Source organism: Zophobas morio, unplaced genomic scaffold (genome assembly GCF_036711695.1).
Source record: "Zophobas morio isolate AGI-343-1 ecotype UQ-CSIRO unplaced genomic scaffold, CSIRO_AGI_Zmor_V1 ptg000030l, whole genome shotgun sequence".
Classification (NCBI taxonomy): Eukaryota; Metazoa; Arthropoda; class Insecta; order Coleoptera; family Tenebrionidae; genus Zophobas; species Zophobas morio.
The window spans coordinates 10,424,349-10,445,427 of record NW_026972135.1 but is presented as its reverse complement, the minus strand read 5'-3'; the positions used below and the strand labels follow the sequence as shown (position 1 = coordinate 10,445,427).

General features: G+C 34.0%; 6 protein-coding genes across 6 annotated transcripts; 2 read left to right on the top strand and 4 right to left on the bottom strand.

Annotated features, from left to right (window-relative positions):
* Positions 1-217: 217 nt before the first annotated feature.
* On the bottom strand, positions 218-672 carry LOC135139067 (uncharacterized). Its single transcript, XM_064069156.1, has 2 exons — positions 578-672; positions 218-528 (listed from the first exon to the last, which is right to left on the bottom strand). The coding sequence occupies exons 1-2, from the start codon at positions 635-637 to the stop codon at positions 226-228; spliced, it is 363 nt and encodes a 120-aa protein (XP_063925226.1). The 5' UTR covers positions 638-672; the 3' UTR covers positions 218-225.
* Positions 673-990: 318 nt separating this feature from the next.
* Positions 991-1,408, bottom strand: LOC135138541 (uncharacterized). Its single transcript, XM_064068521.1, has 2 exons — positions 1,345-1,408; positions 991-1,293 (listed from the first exon to the last, which is right to left on the bottom strand). The coding sequence occupies exons 1-2, from the start codon at positions 1,405-1,407 to the stop codon at positions 991-993; spliced, it is 366 nt and encodes a 121-aa protein (XP_063924591.1). The 5' UTR covers position 1,408.
* A 2,023-nt stretch (positions 1,409-3,431) lies between these two features.
* LOC135138540 (uncharacterized) lies at positions 3,432-4,060 on the bottom strand. The gene is made up of 2 exons (XM_064068520.1): positions 3,980-4,060; positions 3,432-3,921 (listed from the first exon to the last, which is right to left on the bottom strand). Exons 1-2 carry the CDS (start codon positions 4,058-4,060, stop codon positions 3,586-3,588), a joined length of 417 nt encoding a protein of 138 aa, XP_063924590.1. The 3' UTR covers positions 3,432-3,585.
* Positions 4,061-12,275: 8,215 nt separating this feature from the next.
* Positions 12,276-12,765, bottom strand: LOC135138539 (uncharacterized). The gene is made up of 2 exons (XM_064068519.1): positions 12,685-12,765; positions 12,276-12,631 (listed from the first exon to the last, which is right to left on the bottom strand). Exons 1-2 carry the CDS (start codon positions 12,763-12,765, stop codon positions 12,296-12,298), a joined length of 417 nt encoding a protein of 138 aa, XP_063924589.1. The 3' UTR covers positions 12,276-12,295.
* Positions 12,766-15,258: 2,493 nt separating this feature from the next.
* Positions 15,259-15,797, top strand: LOC135139086 (uncharacterized). The gene is made up of 2 exons (XM_064069173.1): positions 15,259-15,342; positions 15,392-15,797. Exons 1-2 carry the CDS (start codon positions 15,259-15,261, stop codon positions 15,728-15,730), a joined length of 423 nt encoding a protein of 140 aa, XP_063925243.1. The 3' UTR covers positions 15,731-15,797.
* Positions 15,798-20,068: 4,271 nt separating this feature from the next.
* Positions 20,069-20,582, top strand: LOC135139094 (uncharacterized). Its single transcript, XM_064069178.1, has 2 exons — positions 20,069-20,159; positions 20,215-20,582. The coding sequence occupies exons 1-2, from the start codon at positions 20,076-20,078 to the stop codon at positions 20,554-20,556; spliced, it is 426 nt and encodes a 141-aa protein (XP_063925248.1). The 5' UTR covers positions 20,069-20,075; the 3' UTR covers positions 20,557-20,582.
* The last annotated feature ends 497 nt before the right edge of the window (positions 20,583-21,079 follow it).

The following is a 21,079-nucleotide window of genomic DNA, read 5'->3' as shown; positions in this document are numbered from 1 at the left end:
AGGTGAAACAGTGGCTGAAAGCACATTCGGAATTGCTACTGTGAGGGGTATCAAAACGACAAAATTTTCCCAAGTAGTCGATTGTGTCAATCACGTGGAAAAAGTCGACACTTGTAACAAGGTACTAGATTTAGATCAATGTTTTAGTCCTTTAATTAACGTAAAAAAATAAAACTATTTTAATCAGTTATAGCAACATGTATTGGACTTCTCCCAACTTTTACACTACTTATCAACTACATCATAACAAAGCTCCATTTTCTTCACATCCTTACACTTCTTAATTTGTCCAATCGCCTCAATGCAGTCCATAAAGTTAGCCAGTTCATGTTTTGCAAATTTGTACCGTCCAGTAATCCCATCAATTTTATCAACGTTGATGATGTTACCCTCCTCATCTAAGACCCCTCTTTTGGTGAAAAGACACTTGACAAAACACAGCGCCTTGTCGGTTTCAAAGTCGTATTTTTCGAAATCTTCTTCGGTCACCGAATCATCGTTCATACATTCCGCCAGAAACTCGCTGTCCTAAAATTCAAACACGTTACGTAAAAGCTTAGTTTGAAAGCACACTCACTCGGTCTCCTGACGAAAGGGCAAAAATTGCGCACAGCACTAACGTGGCAATCGTCGACATTTTTCCAGTCACCTCGAACTGGTTGGACGATGACAACTGAATATATTGCGATGGGTTGCTGGAATTACATAATTGATTTCTCGCTAATGACAGTTATTATTGTCGTTAGGTCATCACCGGAAGCTTAATTTTAGTGTTGTATTCTGGGGTTATAATGTTTAGTTGTGTAGCAATGAAGCTGAACCGGCGTTTTAAAAAAGACAAAATAGGTGTTCGTGATGATTATTTTTAGGCTACTTTTATAACTCTCCAGTGCTGACAGAATTACAGAAAAAATTAGTTAAAATTTGAACACAAACTATTAGAACAAACACTCAAAGCAAGTTCATCAGTTTATTATAATCTCTTGGGAATCATGTTACAATGTCCATGAAACAATACTGCAACTTCTTCATGTCTGTACATTGCTCGATAGATCCCACTTCCTTGATACATTTTTTCAGTTGATCGGTTTGGGTTTCATTAAATTTGTCCACGCCGGCGATGAGACTGATTTTCTCCATATCGATTTTTCCGCTTTTTTCTATTAGTCCGTTCTTCATATTTAAGCATTTACTGTAGCACAAGACTTCGTCAGGTATATCGTCAAGCGATGTATACATTTTGATGTCTTTTTCGGTAAGATCGTTCTCCATCAAACATTCCTTTTTGTCTGCCTACAAAGAAAAATATTAAAATTTTTAAATTGTTTCAGTACACATAATTACCCCATCGTCTCCCAAACAAAGACCAAACGTGATAACACAAATTATCAAATAGGAGGTAATCATGTTTCTCTGATTCCAGAAACTGGTGAAAATTTGGCAGTAGCAGGGATTTATAGATCACGATTTCAATGTTAGATTTTTTTAACAGCGACATTAATTTTTGGCAAAAGTGATGCGGAAGTTAAAAACCAGATATTTACAGTTAATAATACAAAAAATGTGCAATTTAGTTGCTGCGCGACAAAATAATTTTTATTAAATTTGCCAATGTAGCTGATACTATTTATTTGTAGTAACAATTATGTCGAAGCGATCCTTCACGGTTTTTAGTTTTAATTATACGTTTTTTAATAAATGGATGATTGTGTTTGTGTGGGAATATTTTTATGGAAGCTTATTGAACATCGGATTGTCATTATTGTGATGTTATTTATAGCATAATTTGTCATGGAGTCATCCTTGGAGAGGAGTTAGTAGGTCCGTGATAAATCATGCTGATAAAGCGCTGAATTAAAAGATAACGAACAAATTTAGACAGAAATGGAACGTTTTTAGAAAAAAAGGCAAACTGAGTATTAAAAGTAGTTATGTGGTGGGGCTTCTGCTTCAATTTTGGGGGGAAAATCTGAATTTCGACTTATTTCGCGTGCCCGAAGTAAGCCGACCTTGGCCCAAAACTATTAGAATGATTGCTTAGGTATAGTTCTTCTATGTAGATATAAAATATATAGTTTCATATTTTTATTTTGGAAAAAAACAAAAAAAAAATTGGTGGAAGATTACTTTGACAGAACTTACATGAAGTATAGATTGTCAAATACAGCTCTTTCGAAGAATTAAAAAAAAATTGATTTTGGGAATTTTATTGTTTCTTATGTTGCAAGTGAGTTTTTCTACTACAAAATTTTGTGTCGATAACGAAACAATTTAATCACGTCGGCCATATGTAATCACAGAGGGGCGACTGAAGACTGAACTGAAAATCATTTATGGTACTCGTAATTTAAGACAAATAGTGATAACATTTATCAACCTATAGACGTGAGAGTGAAACAGAGACTGAATTAAAAGATGTTTTCTACGAATTGCAATAATAACTTGTCTAGATCTAGGAGAGGCTCAGCATCCCCTAACCTCCCCCTAGCTACGGCCTTGTCTAGGGGTTATGAAATATCGAGAAAATATGAAAGTTCCAAATTGCCCCACGGACTCCATTACTGTACGTCCTTAGGTTATCTTCGATAAGAAAAACAACTTGAAAGTGTTTATGTTTATACATCGGAACAATGTCACGTAGAAATTAATTTGATTCGAATGAGTTCGTCCCCTCAAAACAGAGGATCAAAACTATTAAGTAGTAAGCTACAATCGACAAAATGTTCTGAATATCATTATTATAATTCTTATTAAATAAAGACGTTTGTATTTTCAGATCTTCGGGAAAATGGGGTGACTCGTTCTTAATTTGATGAATAAAAACTATGAATGCAGTGATGAATCACAAGTAAAAACTTACCATATTTTGCACATTTTGAGCAGAATTTGCTCGTCAAAATTTTGAGCTAACGTCACCAATTTTTTAATTCTTGATTTATTCAGTAAAATAAATTGACTGATTTAATAATTTTTTAAGTCACCCTGTATAAGCAAATCTAAAAAATATGAATGCAATGATAAATAAATAAACAATTTTCGACACATAGTAGGCGTACTTTTTTATTAACAAATCACTTTTTACACATCGAATTTTAAGTTGTCAAAAGCAAAATAATTTCTAGTGATATTTATAGCATTAATTTGGAACTAGAAGTTCCTGCAATGTCAATGAATGAATCAATCTACCATTCAGTTTAGTTATTATATATAGAGTGATTTCTTAAATTTCTGCTCTAGTTGGCCGTGATGCTTGCGTCAGCCGTTTCAGTTGAACTGCTAACGTACTTTATGGATAGAAAGAAAAATTAGTCTCCATAATTTAGAATTTTTTTTATTAATTGTTACCTTACACAAATTTTGTAAGTGCACATTCTACAAAATAAAAATATCTTACTAAAGCACAAGCAACGTTGCATTTGCGAACCGTAAAATTTACTTTCAGTTTTTGTTATTTTGCTAAAAAAAATGCCATAATAAAGAATGTGCAAATTTTAAAGCGAGTATGTAATAATTTATTGCATATTTCCAAAGACAGCTAACATATGGGTAGTAATACAAAAACACAAAAGAAACTATTTCTAAAATTTAAACTGTCACTGCCAAATCTATACACTTCGCAATTTTTCTCATATCCAGGCATGTCACAACTTTATCGAAATCTTCCACACATTTTTTCACTTCTCCAAATTTTGATTTATCTAACCCTGGCAAAACTTCAAGAGCATCAACATCCACTTCACCATCAGGACCAATAATCTTAGTTTGTATATACAGACATTTGTAAAAACAAGCCTGATTTTCAGGAAGTTGTTCAGGATCTTTGTAAAGTTTCAGATCGTCAAGAGTTATTGAACTGTCTTTTAAACAGTAGTCTCTGGTGGTGGCTAAATCTCCTTCCATGGTTTCGAACATTTCTTTAAGCTATTGTGGCAAAAATTACATGAGTGAAGATAAAAGTTGAAAGATGGTACGCACTTACTGTAATCTCTTCAGCGTTAGCTTGAAATAGAACAAAACTGCTCCCCAAGAGGAAGAGATGCAGTAGATGGCTCGAATGCATTATATTTTATTACGGTGGTTCACTGCTTGTCACATAATGCTGTCAGGATATTTATTGTAGTTGAGTAGGGAGGATGCTTATTGTTATGTATAACGTTGAATATGCATAATTAAATTTATAATTATGTCAGGTGTTCTACAATTTTTATTGCAAGTCTGACGTAACATCATAATTCGCACTTTTTTAATATGTATTTAACAGAAGCAAATTACTGTTCCTAAATTTACAATCCTTTTTTTATTATTTTAAAGTAGCATACAATATACATTAGGTCAGCTTTTATTTCTTTTATTCTCATCATGAATTTAGCCAAAATTTGCCAAAAAATGTTGACAGCTTTTTTTTAAGACTAAATATCTAAAATCAAATTTACTTAAACAATTAAACTGACGAAAAACTGGGAAATAATAATAAGGCGAATACAAATAGGGAGAAACAACAAAATTTACATTAGTGAATATTATTTCAATTTTATAAAATAAGGTACTACTTCACATGGGGTTCATGAATCCGTGTTCAGTTTTTAACCTAGACATCTAGATTTTTAGAAGTAAATAAAAATTTTGTAAGATTTTGCATTCTGCAAAACCGAATGCTTTGAAATTTTGCAAACGTTTTAGGTTATTTTAGGTTATGGCTTCCAGATTTTTGAGAAAAAAAATTATATAAGAATATTTTACAACTTAACTTTGAAAGTGCAAAAACCTAATGCTGTGAAATCTTGCAAATATCTTAAAGTTATTGGAAGCAAGGTAATCAAAGTGCTTTTGGAAAAAAACTGAGTACGGTCTTGAGGAGACGAAATCACATTTCATTTCCTTGATGATGCTTGTAATCTGAACATGCTAATAGCAGATTTTTTTTATAAACATAAAGAGTAGAAGTTAAGCATGTACTGAGAAATTAAGAATATCTACATTTTTTCCGTCGGCGATCTGCTTTAAATGTATTTCGTATTGTCCACATTTGTGCGAACGGCGGGGTGGTAATTACGCCACTAGTTTTTACTTAAAAATAATAATAATAATAATAATTTATTTTATGGAAAATTTCCATTTTACAAAAATACAAATATGTATATTACAGTTCGTATATGAATGGGAGAAAAAAAAACAAAGCTATTTACCTTACAACAATAATTAACAAAAATAATTTAAATAATTCATATAAGAAAACTTAATGTTCTTTTAAATGTATAAATTTTTTTATTTCTTGCAAAAAAATTTGCAGACTCCATCATTCTTCGAAGAGGATGGTTAACTGACAAATTAGTAGCGACGGTAATAGTTCGATGCGAAGCATTCGCCATGGTTATTTTTTTTAAGAATGTGAAGTTTGTGAAGCCTTCTCGGGTGACCGAACGGTCTTTTTGTAGAGAATGTGAAAACCTTCTTGGGGGCTCCAAGTGTTTTTTTTTTTTTTTAAAGAAGGTCAAATCTTCTCGGAGACCCCAATTGTCTTTTTTTAAGAGCCTGAAACTTTCTCTGGTCGCCAACTATATTATTTAAGAATGTTAAACCTTCTCTAGACACCAATTGTCTTTTTTTAAAGAAAATAAAACCTTCTTAGGAGTTCTAATAACTTTTTTTTTTGAAGGAATAAGGTAAAGCCTTCTCGGCGGTCCCAATTGTCTTTTTGAAGAAGATGAAACCTTCTCGATGGCCCCAACTGTTTGTTTTGTTTTATAGGATGTAAAACCTTCTCGGAGACCCCAACTGCCTTTTTGCACAGAATGTGAAAACCTTCTTGGAGATTCCCAGTGTTTTTTTTTAAAAGGTCAAACCTCGGGGGGCCCAACTGTCTTTTTTAAGAGCCTGAAACCTTCTCTGGTTGCCAACTATATTTTTTAAGAATATGAAACCTTCTCTAGACACCAACTGTCTTTTTTTAAAGAAGGTGAAATCTTTTCGGGAACCTGGAATGTTTTTGTTTTAATGTGGAACCTTCTCCGTAACCCCGACTGTCTTTTTTTTTTCAAAAATATGAAATCTTCTCGAGCGTGCCAAATGTCTTTTTACTTCCCGAGCGTAAGCAAAGGAAGTATTGTAATCGAGTCCGTCGGCCGACTCTCTACTTTTACGTTTTCTCGATCTTTCATGACCCCCAGAAGACGAAGAAATAGGTCTTCCATTTCCATCTGTCTGTCCGTCTGTCCGTCTGTCTGCCGTCCCGGATTTTTATTAGACAGATAATAATCTCCGAAAGTATTGAACCGATTGTTGTGAAATTTTGTAGTTATATTAGGAATATCATGTAGATGGTAAAACGCTAACCAAAATTTGTCTAATCATCCCCACCACTAATGTGATGACGTCACTTCAAAATTGTACATAGTAAATGGGTTTTAAATTGTATAAAATAATATAGTCCTAAACATGTAGTTTACGACTCCGAATTGAGTTTTTACGCGAAACGTCCAGATTTTTGGAAAAAAAATCAAAATTATAAAACAACATTTTGCAATTTAATTTTGAATCTGCTAATCCGAATGTTTTGAAATGTTGCAGATGTTTTAAAGATATAAAGAGCATCATAAATCTTTACTCAAAATATATTTGGTTATCCCCTCCAAAAACTTTCGACGTCAGCTCAAAAGTTTGCCAAATAAATCCTATCTAAACTGTACAAAATATGATGAGTCTGTACTTGTAATTTATCAATCCATTCATATTTTTTGGATTTGCATATACAGGGTGACTCAAAAAAATTTGTGAATGCGTAAATTTATTTTATTGATTTACTCAGGAACTACAAAACCGAATGCTTTGAAATCTTGAAGGTGTTTTAAAGTTATCATAAGCATGGTAAGTTTTTGATCAAAATGTATTTGCTCATCCCCCCTAAAAAAATTATGACGTCACCACAAAATTTTGCTACATAAATCCTATCTAAAATATACAAAATATGATGAGTCTTTTCTTGTGATTTATCATTCCATTCATAGTTTTTGGATTTGCATATACAGGGTGACCCAAAAAAATTAATGAATGGGTAAATGTATTTTATTGATTTAATCAGGAACTCCAGAACCGAATGTTTTGAAATCTTGCAAATGTTTTAAGGTTATAAAGAGCATAATAAATTTTTAGTCAAAATATATTTGGTTATCTTCTACAAAAAACTGATGACGTCAGCTCAAAAGTTTGCCGAATAAATCCTATCTAGAATATACAAAATATGATGAGTCTGTACTTGTAATTTATCATTCCATTCATATTTTTTGAATTTGCATATACCGGGTGACTCAAAAAAAATAATGAAATCTACTGCGAAAAAAAACATAATAGACATGCAGTCGTCACGTTTCCGACAGCGAGGGAAGTACTGTCTAAACTCTTTAGATCAATTTTTTTCACAATATGAAACCTTCTCAGGGGCCCCTATCTGTCTTTTCCTTAACGAATGTGAAACCTTCCCGAAGGCCCTAACTATCTTTTTTTAAAGAAAATGAAACTTTCTCAGAAGTTCTAACATTTTTTTTTTTAAGGAATAAGGTAAAACCTTCTCGGCGGTCCCAATTGTCTTTTTGAAGAAGATGAAACCTTCTCGGTGGCCCCAACTTTTTGTTTTATAGAATGTAAAATCTTTTCGGGGACCCAACTGCCTTTTTGTAGAGAATGTGAAAACCTTCTTTGAGATTTCCAGTGTCTTTTTTTAAAAAGGTTAAACCTCGGGGGGCCCAATTGTCTTTTTCTAAGAGCCTGAAACCTTCTCTGGTCACCAACTATATTTTTTAAAAATATGAAACCTTCTCTAGACACCAACTGTCTTTTTTTAAAGAAGGTGAAACCTTCTCGGGAACCTGGATTGTTTTTGTTTTAATGTGGAACCTTCTCGGTAATCCCGACTGTCTTTTTTTTTCAAAAATGTGAAATCTTCTCGAGGGTTCCCAAATGTCTTTTTTTCACAATATGAAACCTTCCCGGAGGCGGCCCTAACTATCTTTTTTAAAGAAAATGAAACCTTCTCGGAAGTTCTAACAATTTTTTTTTTTTTTGAAGAAATATGGTAAAACCTTCTCGGTGGCCCCAACTTTTTGTTTTGTTTTATAGAATGTAAAACCTTCTCGGGGACCCCAACTGCATTTTTGTAGAGAATGTGAAAACCTTCTTGGAGATTCCCAGTGTCTTTTTATAAAAAGGTCAAACCTCGGGGAGCCCAATTGTCTTTTTTTAAGAGCCTGAAACCTTCTCTGGTCGCCAACTATATTTCTTAAGAATATGATACCTTCTCTAGACACCAACTGTCTTTTTTAAAGAAGGTGAAACCTTCTCGGTAACCCAAACACTCTTTTTTTTTTCAAAAATGTGAAATCTTCTCGAGGATCCCAAATGTCTTTTTTTTCACAATATGAAACCTTCTCAGGGGCCCCCATCTGTCTTTTTCTTAACGAATGTGAAACCTTGCCGGAGGCCTTAACTATCTTTTTTTAAAGAAAGTGAAACCTCAGGAATTCTAACAATTTTTTTTTAAGGAATAAGGTAAAACCTTCTCGGCGGTCCCAATTGTCTTTTTGAAGAAGATGAAACCTTCTCGGTGGCCCCAACTTTTTGTTTTATAGAATGTAAAACCTTCTCGGGGACCCAACTGCCTTTTTGTAGAGAATGTGAAAACCTTTTTTGAGATTTCCAGTGTCTTTTTTTAAAAAGGTTAAACCTCGGGGGGCCCAATTGTCTTTTTCTAAGAGCCTGAAACCTTCTCTGGTCACCAACTATATTTTTTAAAAATATGAAACCTTCTCTAGACACCAACTGTCTTTTTTTAAAGAAGGTGAAACCTTCTCGGGAACCTGGACTGTTTTTGTTTTAATGTGCAACCTTCTCGGTAATCCCGACTGTTTTTTTTTTCAAAAATGTGAAATCTTCTCGAGGGTTCCAAATGTCTTTTTTTCACAATATGTAACCTTCTCAGGGGCCCCTATCTGTCTTTTTCTTAACGAATGTGAAACCTTCCCGGAGGCCCTAACTATCTTTTTTTAAAGAAAATGAAACCTTCTCAGGAGTTCTAACAATTTTTTTTTTGAAGAATAAGGTAGAACCTTCTCGGCGGTCCCAATTGTATTTTTGAAGAAGATGAAACCTTCTCGCTGGCCCCAACTTTTTGTTTTATAGAATGTAAAACCTTCTCGGAGACCCCAACTATCTTCTTTCTCAAGAAGGTGAAACCTTCTCGGGAGCCCGAACGGTTTTTTTTTAATGTGGAACCTTCTCGGTAACCCCGACTGTTTATTTTTAACAATGTCAAACCTTCTCGGGAGTCCCAATACTATATTCGGTATCTAGGGTGGTAAGCTATGTTTACAAAGTCGAGGATATGGAGTTTGTAGGACCGAGACCAATACGTCGAGGTCCACAACATACCTGAGACAATTAAAATAGCTTAACACCCGCGGTGCCCAGATTATTTTTCGCAGGATCGGTTAAGAAATCATTCGTTAATCTGAAGCAGATTTAAAACATGACCATGACAGTTTTCTCAACGTAAGATTATTATCATGGTGAGCGCTTTACCATGCGAAAATAAATAAACCTTTAGATTATGTCTTTGAAATTCTTAGTAACTAGATCGAAAATAAAAAAAATCACCACCTACATTAAGAATAGAAACTTGGGATGTGCGAATTATAAAACAAAAGGAGAGGAATTAGCATAACTGATAAATCTCGTAATAAAACCTGAAGTAGAGATACTACGATACTAGACAGTACGGAAACAAAAAAGAAGGAAAGAAGTATGATAAGGACACAAAGGATAATGGCTATTCTGATTAGATGTAGCTGATTAGATGTAGATCAAAATGAAGGGGCGAAAGAAAGGGTAGGATTAATAATATCACTAGATAAATTAAAGGACATTATAATTAAAGAAAACTAAGTGATTGAAAGATAATATTAAAGATATTAATGACGATATTTGACGAAGAACGAAGATGCAAAATTTTATGGAGAACTGCATAAAGCAATAATAGATAAGGAAGAGGAAAATATGATAAGCAAGATTGAAGTCGAACATAAAGATTTCAGATTCAAACATAAATGCGCGAGAGAAGTAGCTAGCAAAAATATAAAGTCAATGATAGATTATTTTGTAATCAGAAAAAGAAAGTGAAAAACGGCAAAAAAACACTATTTAATCAAAATGGACATGGAGAAAATAAATAAAGAAAAGTAGAAAAAAGAATAGGTAAAATGAAACAAAAGATAAATAGTTATACATTTAAAGAAACAAAATATCGACAAAAATATCAAAAACCAGTAAATGCAACATTAAAGGAACCAGAAAGCAGCTAAAACGAAAGAAGGAATATAATAATTGTTCTTTTTTTCTGCTTGCCCATCCCTTGCCATAGTTCCCTTATCTTCCATACTTCTTTCATCCAGTCCAGTCCTCTTCCATCCTCGTTTAGCACTTTTTCCCTTCTTTGCTCCGATTCTCTCAATCCTTCACACCTCTTCAGCATATGCTCTATTTTTTCTCCCTCTCTCCAATATATCCTGCACCTTCTGTTCCATCCATCCAAAAATTATTCTCTTTCCCTTCAGTTCCACAACTAAATCTCGCCATCATTCTTTTCTACTTTATACTCTCTCTCTCTCTGTGTACTTTGGTACTTGATCCTTTACTATTTTTTTATACTCTGCATTATATCTAGACTCCGATATTCTCGATCTGCGCTCTTGCTTATCTATATCCTTATCTCTTAGACTCAGTTCTTCTTTCATACTCCTTCCCATTTTTCTCATTCTCTTTATTTCTTCACATGCATATCATTTTTCTTCATAATAGTTGTCTCATTCGTTCCAAACATGTTTTCCCCCTTCCTTTCTTATTTCTTTCCAATATTCTTGCAATATTTTGCAATCATCTCTTTCACTAAACTTCTCTTCAAATCCAACCGCCCTTTTACCCGCTTTCACTCTCATTTTCTCCCTTTTTGTTTCTTCTCTCACTATATACCCCCGCGTATATTTTTCCAATCCCAATGTCCATTTTAAGTATTTTTCTTGCACTCTCCCTATTTCTTCATATTCCTTCCATCCCCAAATCTCAGCTCCGTACGTAAATATACTTTTGATCAAACTATCAAACATCATCATTCTTCCCTTATAATCATGTCTAAATCCACTTTGTTCGCTTTTCGGACCATTTTTTGAATATGCGCTCTATCTGAGTGATTGCTCTTTAATCTATATCCTAAGTACTGAAATTCTTTCACCTATTCAATCTTCTTCCTTCTCCATGCCCACTCTTCCTTCACCTTTCTTACTCTCTTCCCAAACACCACCATTTTTGTTTTTTCCACATTCACTTCCAATTCCTTTTTTTGTACGTACTTCTTGAAACTTTTAATCATTGTTTTCATTTCTTCTCTTTTCTTTGCCACAATCACCAAATCATCTGGGTACGCGAACGACCACACTTTCTCTTTACCCACTACCACCCCTCCTGTCTGTGCTTGGGATTATTATACCTTTTCCCTTCCAGACTCCATCTACCACTTCCCATATACTTTCTTTCACTCCATCTGTCTTTTAATTTCAGGGACTTTATGGTCTTCTCTTCTTCTTCTCGTTTTTCTCTTTTTCTGTCTTCCTATTTTCTCCTATAATTCTCTCTTGCTTTTAGGTACTCTTCTTTCCTTCCTTTGTTATTACGAAAGAAGAAATATAACATGACTAACGTAAAAGACAATGATGGAAATAACATCGTTGATCAGAGAATGGACAGATCGTGACAACATTTCCAAGAATTGATTGAAGGCGATCTAGACGAAAAGGAAGAACATGAGGAGTGGAAACGGTACAACAAAATGAATTATCAAAAGCCATACGAAAAATAACATTAGGAAAAGCACTTGGAAGAGATAATATAACCCCAGAAATGATAAAATACATATGGAAGAAAAGAGAAGCGAACAATTAAATGAGCTAATGATTGAGATAATACAGAAAATAAAGACACCAAAAGAATGGAAGTCAGAGATAATATTGCCGATGCAACAAGAAATAAATGAATGGATGAAGAACACGGAAAAAAATGTTTAAAAAGATGGGAACAACATTCCTAGGAAAAAAGGAAATACCGAAACAAATAAAAATAGCTTCGGTAGTTCACACTAATTAAAGTAAAATCTTTAGAGCAAGTTTTTATTGCAATATTTCAAAAGAGAGTAAATATATTGGTAATAATACAACAATGCAAATTAAACACGGTTATTATGTTTTTCTTGCTAAAATTAATTTGCCGTCGCCAAATGAACACAGTTTGCCGCTTTTTTCACATCTCCACAGGTTACAATTTTACCGAACTTTTCCATACACTTTTTCACTGCTCCCAACTTTGATTTATCAACCCCTGGCAAAATTGCAAGAGCATCGACATCCATTTCACCATCAGGACCAATAATCTCACTTTGTTTATACACACATCTGATAAAACAGGCCTGGTTTTCAGGAGCTTGTTCAGGGTCTTCATACAGTTTTAGATCGTCGATAGTTAATGAGTTCTCTTTTAAACAGTTGTCTCTGATGATGGCTAAATCTCCTTCCATACTTTCGACGATTTCTTTGACCTGTTGAAGTAAGGATTACATGATGAAGTTGAATGTTGAAAGTTAGTACTTACTTTATTTTGTTCAGCGTTTGCACAAAACAAAACAAAACCACTCCCAAGTAGGACGAGATAAAGTGGATAAAACGAAAACATTTTTTATTACAGAGGTTGAATGTTTGTCATATTATGTTGTCAGAGGTGTATATTTATAGTAGTTGTGCAGGGAGGATGCTTATTGTTGTTTTATTAACACATTTTATGAAAAATTGTTATCACAACACATTTATAATAATTAACTCATCATCATGTCATACTTTTCATAATATTTTTTATTGCGATTCTGATGTAATATCGTAACAATTTTGAGTTATTTTGACTCAAAAAATACATGCAGTCGAACAACCGAAAAGTGAATTTATTTGAAATCGAAATGATCGAATGTTTAAATTTCATTTATTATTTGAGTCAAAATAATCCAAAAATGTTATGATATTACATCAGATCCGCACTAAAAACCTACCTACGCGTTTGACATGATGGCAACTTAATTGACCACATTAAGCATGTTAAATGTTTTGATAACAATTTTTCATAAACTGTGTTAATAATATAACAATAAGCATCCTCCCTACTCAACTACTATAAATATACATCTGACAGAAATTATTATGTGACAACTAGTCAACCACAGTAACATTATAATGTATTCGTGTTTTCTCCAACATCTTGTCCTTCTTGGGACTAGTGTACTTTTGTTCCATGCAAACGCTGAAGATAATACTAATAACAATAAAGTAAGTACTAACTTCCAACTTTTCACTCTCAGCATCTACTTCTTGTGTCAACAGCTCAAAGAACTATTCGAAAACATCGAAGGTGATTTAGCCATCACCAGAGACTACTGCTTAAAAGACAATTTAATAACCATAAACGACCTGAAAATCTATGAAGATCCTGAACGCGTTCCTGAAAGTCTGACCTGTTTTTTCAAATGTCTCTATACACAGACTGAGATTATTGGTGCCGATGGTGAAATGGATGTCGACGCTCTTGAAATTTTGCCAGGTTTTGATAAATCAAGGTTTGGAGAAGTGAAAAGGTGTATGGAAAGGTTGGGTAAAATTAAAACATGCAGGGATATGAAGAAAGCTGCTAAGTGTATTAATTTGGCAGTGGCGATTTAAGTTTTAGTAAAAAAATATAAGTAGGAACTGTTTTTATTTTGTATTCTTGTATTATTACACTTTGCTGTCTTTTAAAATATTGCAATAAAAAGTGTGTCTAAACATTTTGTTTTAATTAACGTGAATTTATACGATTCTAAGGTATCTTACATCATCAGAAGTAAGGAAAGATCGTAATTGTGTCTGGACTTAGGGACGGCTATGGAAGGTCTAATCATCCGCAATAAAAATTTTATGATGTGATTTCAAAATCCTATTTAAAATATGCGATGTACTTGTGATTTATTATTCCACCCGTAATTTTTACCTTGTACACGTAGGTTTTTGGACAAAAATCAAAACCAGCTAGACTGCCTAATTCACGGTATTGCATTAACATTCACATGAACAATGACAGTGAGAAAAAAACTTTAAATTTGGATATGGACACGTCATTGTTTCGGGAAGTTAAAATCCCCCGAATTTCGACAATAGCGCAATTAGTATTATAATTACCGGGAGCCCAAAAACCAAAAATTTAATTATGACATACTCTACCAAGGAATTTAAAAAACCAAAAATTTCCTGATGTCAGATTATTCGTTAAATCAAGTAAATGATAAATCAAATATGTGTTCACAAAAATCACGACGTGGATCGAATGAATTTTCAGTTCACCTAGAAATGAAACAAAAATAACAAAAGTTTCACGATATTTTACAACAAACTTTTACTTCTATTTTTAGAGGTACTAATTAAAAAAAGTTAAAATTACTTTAGTACTATCTAGAGAAACAATAGACAGAAGAGCCAATTTTGAATTTGCGTCACCATCTGTCTATTACGTGTACATCCAGCAAATATTGCAAAAACATTTTTGGAAAGTAAATTAAAGTGGATTCATAAACTGCAAGTACAGAAGTATGTGAACTAAAAAAGTAATAACAATTTGAAATATTTTGGTAGCAAGATGTACTCCTACTGGATATTTAATTATGTTCCTTTTGAAAACTTGTACAAAAATTCAGGGTTTTCTGCTATATCTATTTTCCATACTTCAAATTAAGTTCCATCTCCTGTCAATGCAATTTTTTTAAATTTATTTTGTTATTAAGGAATTATAATAAAAAGGCTTGAAAACCAGTCCTCTATGTCATTTTTTTTATTTATTCACAGTTCTGTTAGTACCTTTGTGCTAAAAAATTAGCACTCCTTGTTTTAAAATTTAACCTTAATTCACAGTAATTCACACACCATACATCACGTTAAAGTGACAAGTAAAAAAATTCGTGAATCCGACAACAAAATAAATCATGCAGGCAAAATTATTGTGAGTCTGATTATCCATTCAATTCCAAGAGTGCAGCTTTTAACGACAATAATTACGAAAAATTACCCCTATTAAACGCAACAATAACATAACCTTCACATCGCACCTATATATACCCCACTGTGGCCACACTCAAACCACAAAAATTTAAACATGCTCGCACCAAACCTTTTTAAGTTCTCTCTTTTCAGCCTAATCGTTGCTCTGGCACTTTCAGATGAAGCAGAAGACTTAGCAGTAAGAATAAAATTATTTTTGAACAATGGTGCTCAATTTTCATCGACAGTTGCAGGAATCGTTTAAACAATTAGAAGGTGATTTAGCCACGGTCAGAGACTACTGTTTTAAAGAACATTCAGTGTGTGTCACTGATTTGAAAAATTACGACAACGCTGATGATGTTCCCGAAAAGGATTTGTGCTTCTACAAGTGTTTCTACGAACAAATTGGTTTCATAGATGATGGGAAAATCGTTCTGGATGATCTCAGAGTTATTCCTGAAGTGAAAGATTTGGAGGATGAGAAGTACGAGGAGTTGAGTAAATGTCTGGGTGAATTGGACAACATTGTTGAGTGCAATGATCTGAGACAGATTGAGGAGTGTTTCAATGAAATCATGCAGTAAAAACGTTTGGTAGCTTAATTGCTTGCTTGTAGTAAATAAAAATTGGTTAATTAAGGTGCAATGTAAATGCTGCTGTCAGTTTTCATTAAATGTTTTTTCTTCCCCAAATTTTGTCTACAGTGTGTTTCGTGCGAACATTTTTATTAAATTATTTCAGAAACTGTTATCTGTGGCTAGTGATAGCCTTTATAAAGTATACAGAAGAAGATACAATTAGAAACATCTGAAATCTCCTTGTTTCTGTTTTTCCATAATCTTCTCTTTCGTGCTCTTTTTTGATATTTTTGGGGACCTCTTTTGTTTTTCTCTAAAGTTTTGCCTTTTTGTTTTTTTCATCCTCTCGTTTTCCATTCTGTGTATGTGGTCTTATTGCGCTCCACTGTTCCCGCGGGATTTTCAAGGGGTTCCGGGAAGAACGGAATAATGTGATGGGCTAAATTCGGATTTCGCAATTATCGTTACATTTTTAGATAAAGACGTTATCGAAGATGCCGGAATGTTGGTCTGGGAGAGGACAGAGGCGATTTATCGTTGTTTTAAGGGCTCGTGTGAGTAGAGCCGCAGGCTCGAGGAAAATTTTTGACAGCTGACATTTAAGGACTAGGGCGATTTGGGAAGGCTAGTCTAGGGGTTATAAAGCACGGTCGCTGGAGGATTGTTGAAAACGTTTACATTTTTCAGGATTTATTTATGTCAAAGGTGTATATTGTGAATTCGAATGTTTAATAAAGCAGCATTTGGATTAGTAATTGAATGCATCCAAACTGATAAATTTTGATGAAGTTCATATGTTTTTGTCCGGACTAAATGTCATGTTTGATTTCGAATTTAACTGAAATTATTTTATCATTATGTTGGATATAGTTTTTTTTTCTCTGTCTGAAAATGTATCACGTCCTCTTCCACCTCAGTTTTTACAGTTGTATGTTGCCAAAATCAGTCTTATCTTAGCAAATACTAGCCCCGCCCACCCACCCCCTATTTTTTCAGAGGATCAGTCATTTGCCAAAATACGTCTCATCATAGTAACTACTAGCTAAGATAAAACTGATTTTGGCAGATGACATACCCTCTAAGAAAATAGAGGGTGGGTGGGTGGGGCTATAGCTGCCAAGATAAGACTGATTTTGGCAAATGAGATACCCTCTAAGAAAAGACAGGGTGGGTGGGCGATCCTAGTACCTACCCGCTAAGATAAGACTGATTTTGGCAAATGAGAAATGACTTAAATGACGTATCCTAAAAAATTTAATTAAATTTTTTATAGAAAAAAGACTAGAAGCTCCAAAACACAAATTCTTTCCAAACAGAAATATCAGCTAGAATCTCAAATTTATTTTAAATTAAAAAAAGTCATAAAATTGACTTAAAAACAGGTCAGCTCAGAATTTTCCAAAAATAAAACACCAAAGTTCCCCAAAATTGCTTTAAATAATTTACAAAAAAAATCTCCATGAGGTCCCAAAATAATACACCATGTCCCCAAACACTGCTCACTCAAGACTTTTTCCGATTCGCATAAAATAAAACACTGAAAGCTCAAAAGATTTTTTCAAGTTCATCCAGCAACAAAACACCAGATTCCTTTAAATTTATCAGAAAATAAAACACCAGGGGACCTAAAATTAACTGCGAACATTTTAAAAATAGGGTTTTGAAATCTTTGACAATTTTCGATACGTCAAACATTTTTAGCTTATTACTCAGTTTTTGCTGATTTTTTTTTGCTCACAGGATGTCATTTGACAAAATAAGACTTACCTCGGCAAGGGCTATCTTCCCTCACGAGTTGCCTATTTGCTCAGAGGATATCATTTGCCAAAATAAGTCTTATATTAGTAAGAATTAGCCCACCCGCCCCCTATTTTCCCAGAGGATCAGTCATTTGCCAAATAGGTCCTATCTTAGTAAGTATTAGCTAAGATAAAACTGATTTTGGCAGATGACACACCCTCTAAGAAAAGAGAGGGTGGGTGGGAGGGGCTAGTAGCTGTTGAGATAAGACTGACTTTGGCAAATGACATAGCCTCTAAGAAAAGAGAGGGTAGGTGGTGGGCGGGGCTAGGACCTGCTAAGATAAGCATAATTTTGGCAAATGAGATATGACTTAAATGACATATCCTAAAAAATTTAATTAAATTATTGTAAGAAAACACTAGAGGCTCCAAAGCACTTTCAAATTCTTTCGAAATAGGAATACCTAGAACCTCAAGATTGTTTTAAATTTCCAAATATTGCCAAAATCACTCTAATCTTAGCAAGTACTAGTCCCACCCACCCACCCCCTATTTTCTCAGAGGATCAGTCATTTGCCAAAATAAGTCTTATCTTAGTAAATACTAGCCCCGTCCACCCGCCCTCTATTTTCTCCAAGGATATGTAATTTGCCCAAATAAGTCTTATCTTATCTTATCTTGCCTTTCTTCTATGATTAGATCTATCAGCTTTACGTTTAGTTGATTTCTAAATATCGTATTGTTTATTCTGTCTCTTTTCATTTTTTGTCGATTCTTCTCAGGATTTTCATTTCCATGACCCCAATTTTCTTTTATAATGACGATCGGACAGAAAGGCTGAAAGTCATTTTAATAGACATCCCTTGATCCCCATTTTATCAATTTTGAATAACAATCTACAGTGTGGTACTTTGTCAAATGCTTTGTGAAAGTCGATATATGTGATGTCAACAGGATCATTTTGGTTCATGGTCCTGGACCATTTGTCTAAACATGAAAGGAGACTGGTTGTTGTTGAGCGGTCGGGTAGAAAACCGTGGTGTGTAATTGGAAATAATCTCTGTTATCTAAACCAAAGAAAATAATGAGTTTACTGATAATTTTTTCCATTACCTTACAACACACTAACGTAAGACCTATTGGTCTGTATTTGCTACAGTCAGTCCTACATCATTTTTTGAAATTTGCCGTCACAAATGATTTTCATTTCTAATTCTGATTTTTAAATCTTCACAATTACGAATACAATTTTGGTAAACTTGTTTTTTACAACCCTCCAGAGGAAGAAACCTAAAGGTGTTAAGTCGGGTCTACGAAGGGGCTATGCATTCACACTGCCTCTGCCAATCCACTTATTTGCAAACGTCTCATCAAGATATATGGTACCTAACGACTCCCTGATAATGAGGTGGTGCCTTGTCCTGCTGAAACCACAGCTCTTGTCGAAGGTTGAGAGGAATATTTTCTAATAACCCCGGAAAATCATCTTCCAAAAATTGTAGATACCTGTGTCATATTAAGTTGCCACCTTTATGGAATAAACATTTTGAAAATGAGCTGTTCTGATCCAGTGTGGGTTATTTTAGGCGTAATAGTGACAGTTGTGCCGATTAGCAACCCCGTTCTTGCCAAATCTTGCTTCATCGCTGAACAAAACTTTGAATAAAAGATTGTTGTCCAATTCTAGTTGATGTCGCATAAAATTGCAAAATTGTATTCTTCTGGGAAAATTTTCTTCTTTTAGATCTTGTACTGAACTCATATGGTAAGGGTGGAACTTATTCGATCTCAAAATTTTTGAAACCGAAGATTGAGGTATTCCTACCTGTCGTGCTATAAAATTTTTGGGTCATTGTCTACGACTTCAATTACACGAATTTCATTTTCGACACCAGTAGCGCGAGGACCTCTATTTCTTATTTCTTTCGGCCAATTTTATCTTAACGTTTTTTCTAAACATCTAAAGATTTGGTCGCCATCATGGACGCTAAGTTAGTGTATGAAAATGAAACTCGTATTAATTCTGGGCCTAATCTGTGTTTACAACAATTGTGAATACCATATACTCGCAGGCTAAAAGACACATCTTCCATTAACTGATTAATATTTAATAATCAGTAAATAATAGACATATTTATCTTCTACAGTAGTTGAAATAAATGCAGTTTTATACTCACCTTTTAATAGTCGCATTACCGTACTTCATTTCATTGGAATTAAGTACCGATAAGTTATAAAAGGAACAAACAATAGATGCACTTGGTGGTATAAAAAAGTGCATAATGATAATTGATAATATTTAGCTGACATGATTGATACACATAATTTTACGGAACAAAGACTGGGATTTTATCTACTAGGTAATGTGAATATTTTTATGTAACGAACACGGATAATTTCACTGTGAAATGTACCTATTCCTAAAAAAACACTATTGTTCATCACTATGCATATGTGACCAATTAGGGAACCCGACAACGAAACAAACCGACAATGGTAACGCGACCAAATTTCCCATATCTCTGTACAATAAGTGACCTTCATTGTTTCATATAAATTACAAGCACTAGTGTAAGCACATCATACAGTTGTGTAACAAGAAACCAAGCATGTATTCCCTGAAACTAGTTACCTTTGTGGTGCTTTCCTCCATCCCCTATTTCTGTTACGGAGCCAAGAGAGAAGATTTTGACGTAAGTGATTCGATCTAGCAACTTATCACTTTAACAAAGTTAACACTGTTAACAGTTACAGAAAATGTTTGAAGATATGGGCGAAGAAGGGAACAAGATGAGAGATGAGTGCTTCACGGAGAATGAAATGAGTCTTGCGGATTTACACGACTATGATAAAGCTGAGGACATCCCGGAAAAAGAACTGTGCTTCTACAAATGCTTCTTCCAAAAATCTTACGTTGTTGATAAGGACGGTAAAGTGATTATTGAAAGTATTAAAGCAATCGAAGAAGTGAAAGACCTGGAGGAAAGCGACCGTGAAACGTTTACTAATTGCTTGAAGGAAATCAAGCCGGTGCTGGAATGCAAAGATATGGTTGAATTTGAGAAATGTTTTGATCAAATATTAATGTAATGTGTATACTGTGTGTGAGAGTGAAATATCTGGAAATAAATTTTTTAACTAGAAATGTGTTTGGAAACTTTGTTACGCTTCGAAATCGAGGTGGCAACTTAACTGTTTCAAATTTTAAGAGGACTGGGGTTTTCAGATTTTATGCAAAATTAATGTTAAGGGTATAGAAACATATTTCTACAGTGTTTTTAATATTTACTTAGTATTTGAATTTTGTCAATTTTCCACTTTGTCAATTGTAAATTTCTTTTAAAAATTCAATGAAGTGGAATTAAAAGACTTCTGGGAAGAATGGCTGTATAATTCCTAAATATGGGACAGATTATAATGCCCTCGCTCCTCTTTCGGGAAATCTTTAGTCCTTCCACACATCCTTCATTATTTCACAATTCTATTTGTCTCCTCTTAGTGATTTTCCTCTTTTCAGGCGCTCTATTACTATTACTATGGGATTGTCAACGAAGAGGCGTGGGAAGAAATAGAGAGTTTTAAAGTGGGGGAAAGGGTAGAATCAGACCACATG

Excerpts from the sequence above, each read along its gene's own strand:
- LOC135139067 (XM_064069156.1), bottom strand. The coding sequence starts at position 637 with ATGTCGACGATTGCCACGTTAGTGCTGTGCGCAATTTTTGCCCTTTCG. Across the intron at positions 529-577 it reads CCCTTTCGTCAGGAGACCGA|GACAGCGAGTTTCTGGCGGA; the intron begins GTGAGTGTGCTT and ends TTTGAATTTTAG.
- LOC135138541 (XM_064068521.1), bottom strand. The coding sequence starts at position 1,407 with ATGATTACCTCCTATTTGATAATTTGTGTTATCACGTTTGGTCTTTGT. Across the intron at positions 1,294-1,344 it reads TTTGTTTGGGAGACGATGGG|GCAGACAAAAAGGAATGTTT; the intron begins GTAATTATGTGT and ends TTTTCTTTGTAG.
- LOC135138540 (XM_064068520.1), bottom strand. The coding sequence starts at position 4,060 with ATGCATTCGAGCCATCTACTGCATCTCTTCCTCTTGGGGAGCAGTTTT. Across the intron at positions 3,922-3,979 it reads CTAACGCTGAAGAGATTACA|CTTAAAGAAATGTTCGAAAC; the intron begins GTAAGTGCGTAC and ends TTGCCACAATAG.
- LOC135138539 (XM_064068519.1), bottom strand. The coding sequence starts at position 12,765 with ATGTTTTCGTTTTATCCACTTTATCTCGTCCTACTTGGGAGTGGTTTT. Across the intron at positions 12,632-12,684 it reads CAAACGCTGAACAAAATAAA|GTCAAAGAAATCGTCGAAAG; the intron begins GTAAGTACTAAC and ends TTACTTCAACAG.
- LOC135139086 (XM_064069173.1), top strand. The coding sequence starts at position 15,259 with ATGCTCGCACCAAACCTTTTTAAGTTCTCTCTTTTCAGCCTAATCGTT. Across the intron at positions 15,343-15,391 it reads ATGAAGCAGAAGACTTAGCA|TTGCAGGAATCGTTTAAACA; the intron begins GTAAGAATAAAA and ends TTTCATCGACAG.
- LOC135139094 (XM_064069178.1), top strand. The coding sequence starts at position 20,076 with ATGTATTCCCTGAAACTAGTTACCTTTGTGGTGCTTTCCTCCATCCCC. Across the intron at positions 20,160-20,214 it reads CCAAGAGAGAAGATTTTGAC|TTACAGAAAATGTTTGAAGA; the intron begins GTAAGTGATTCG and ends CACTGTTAACAG.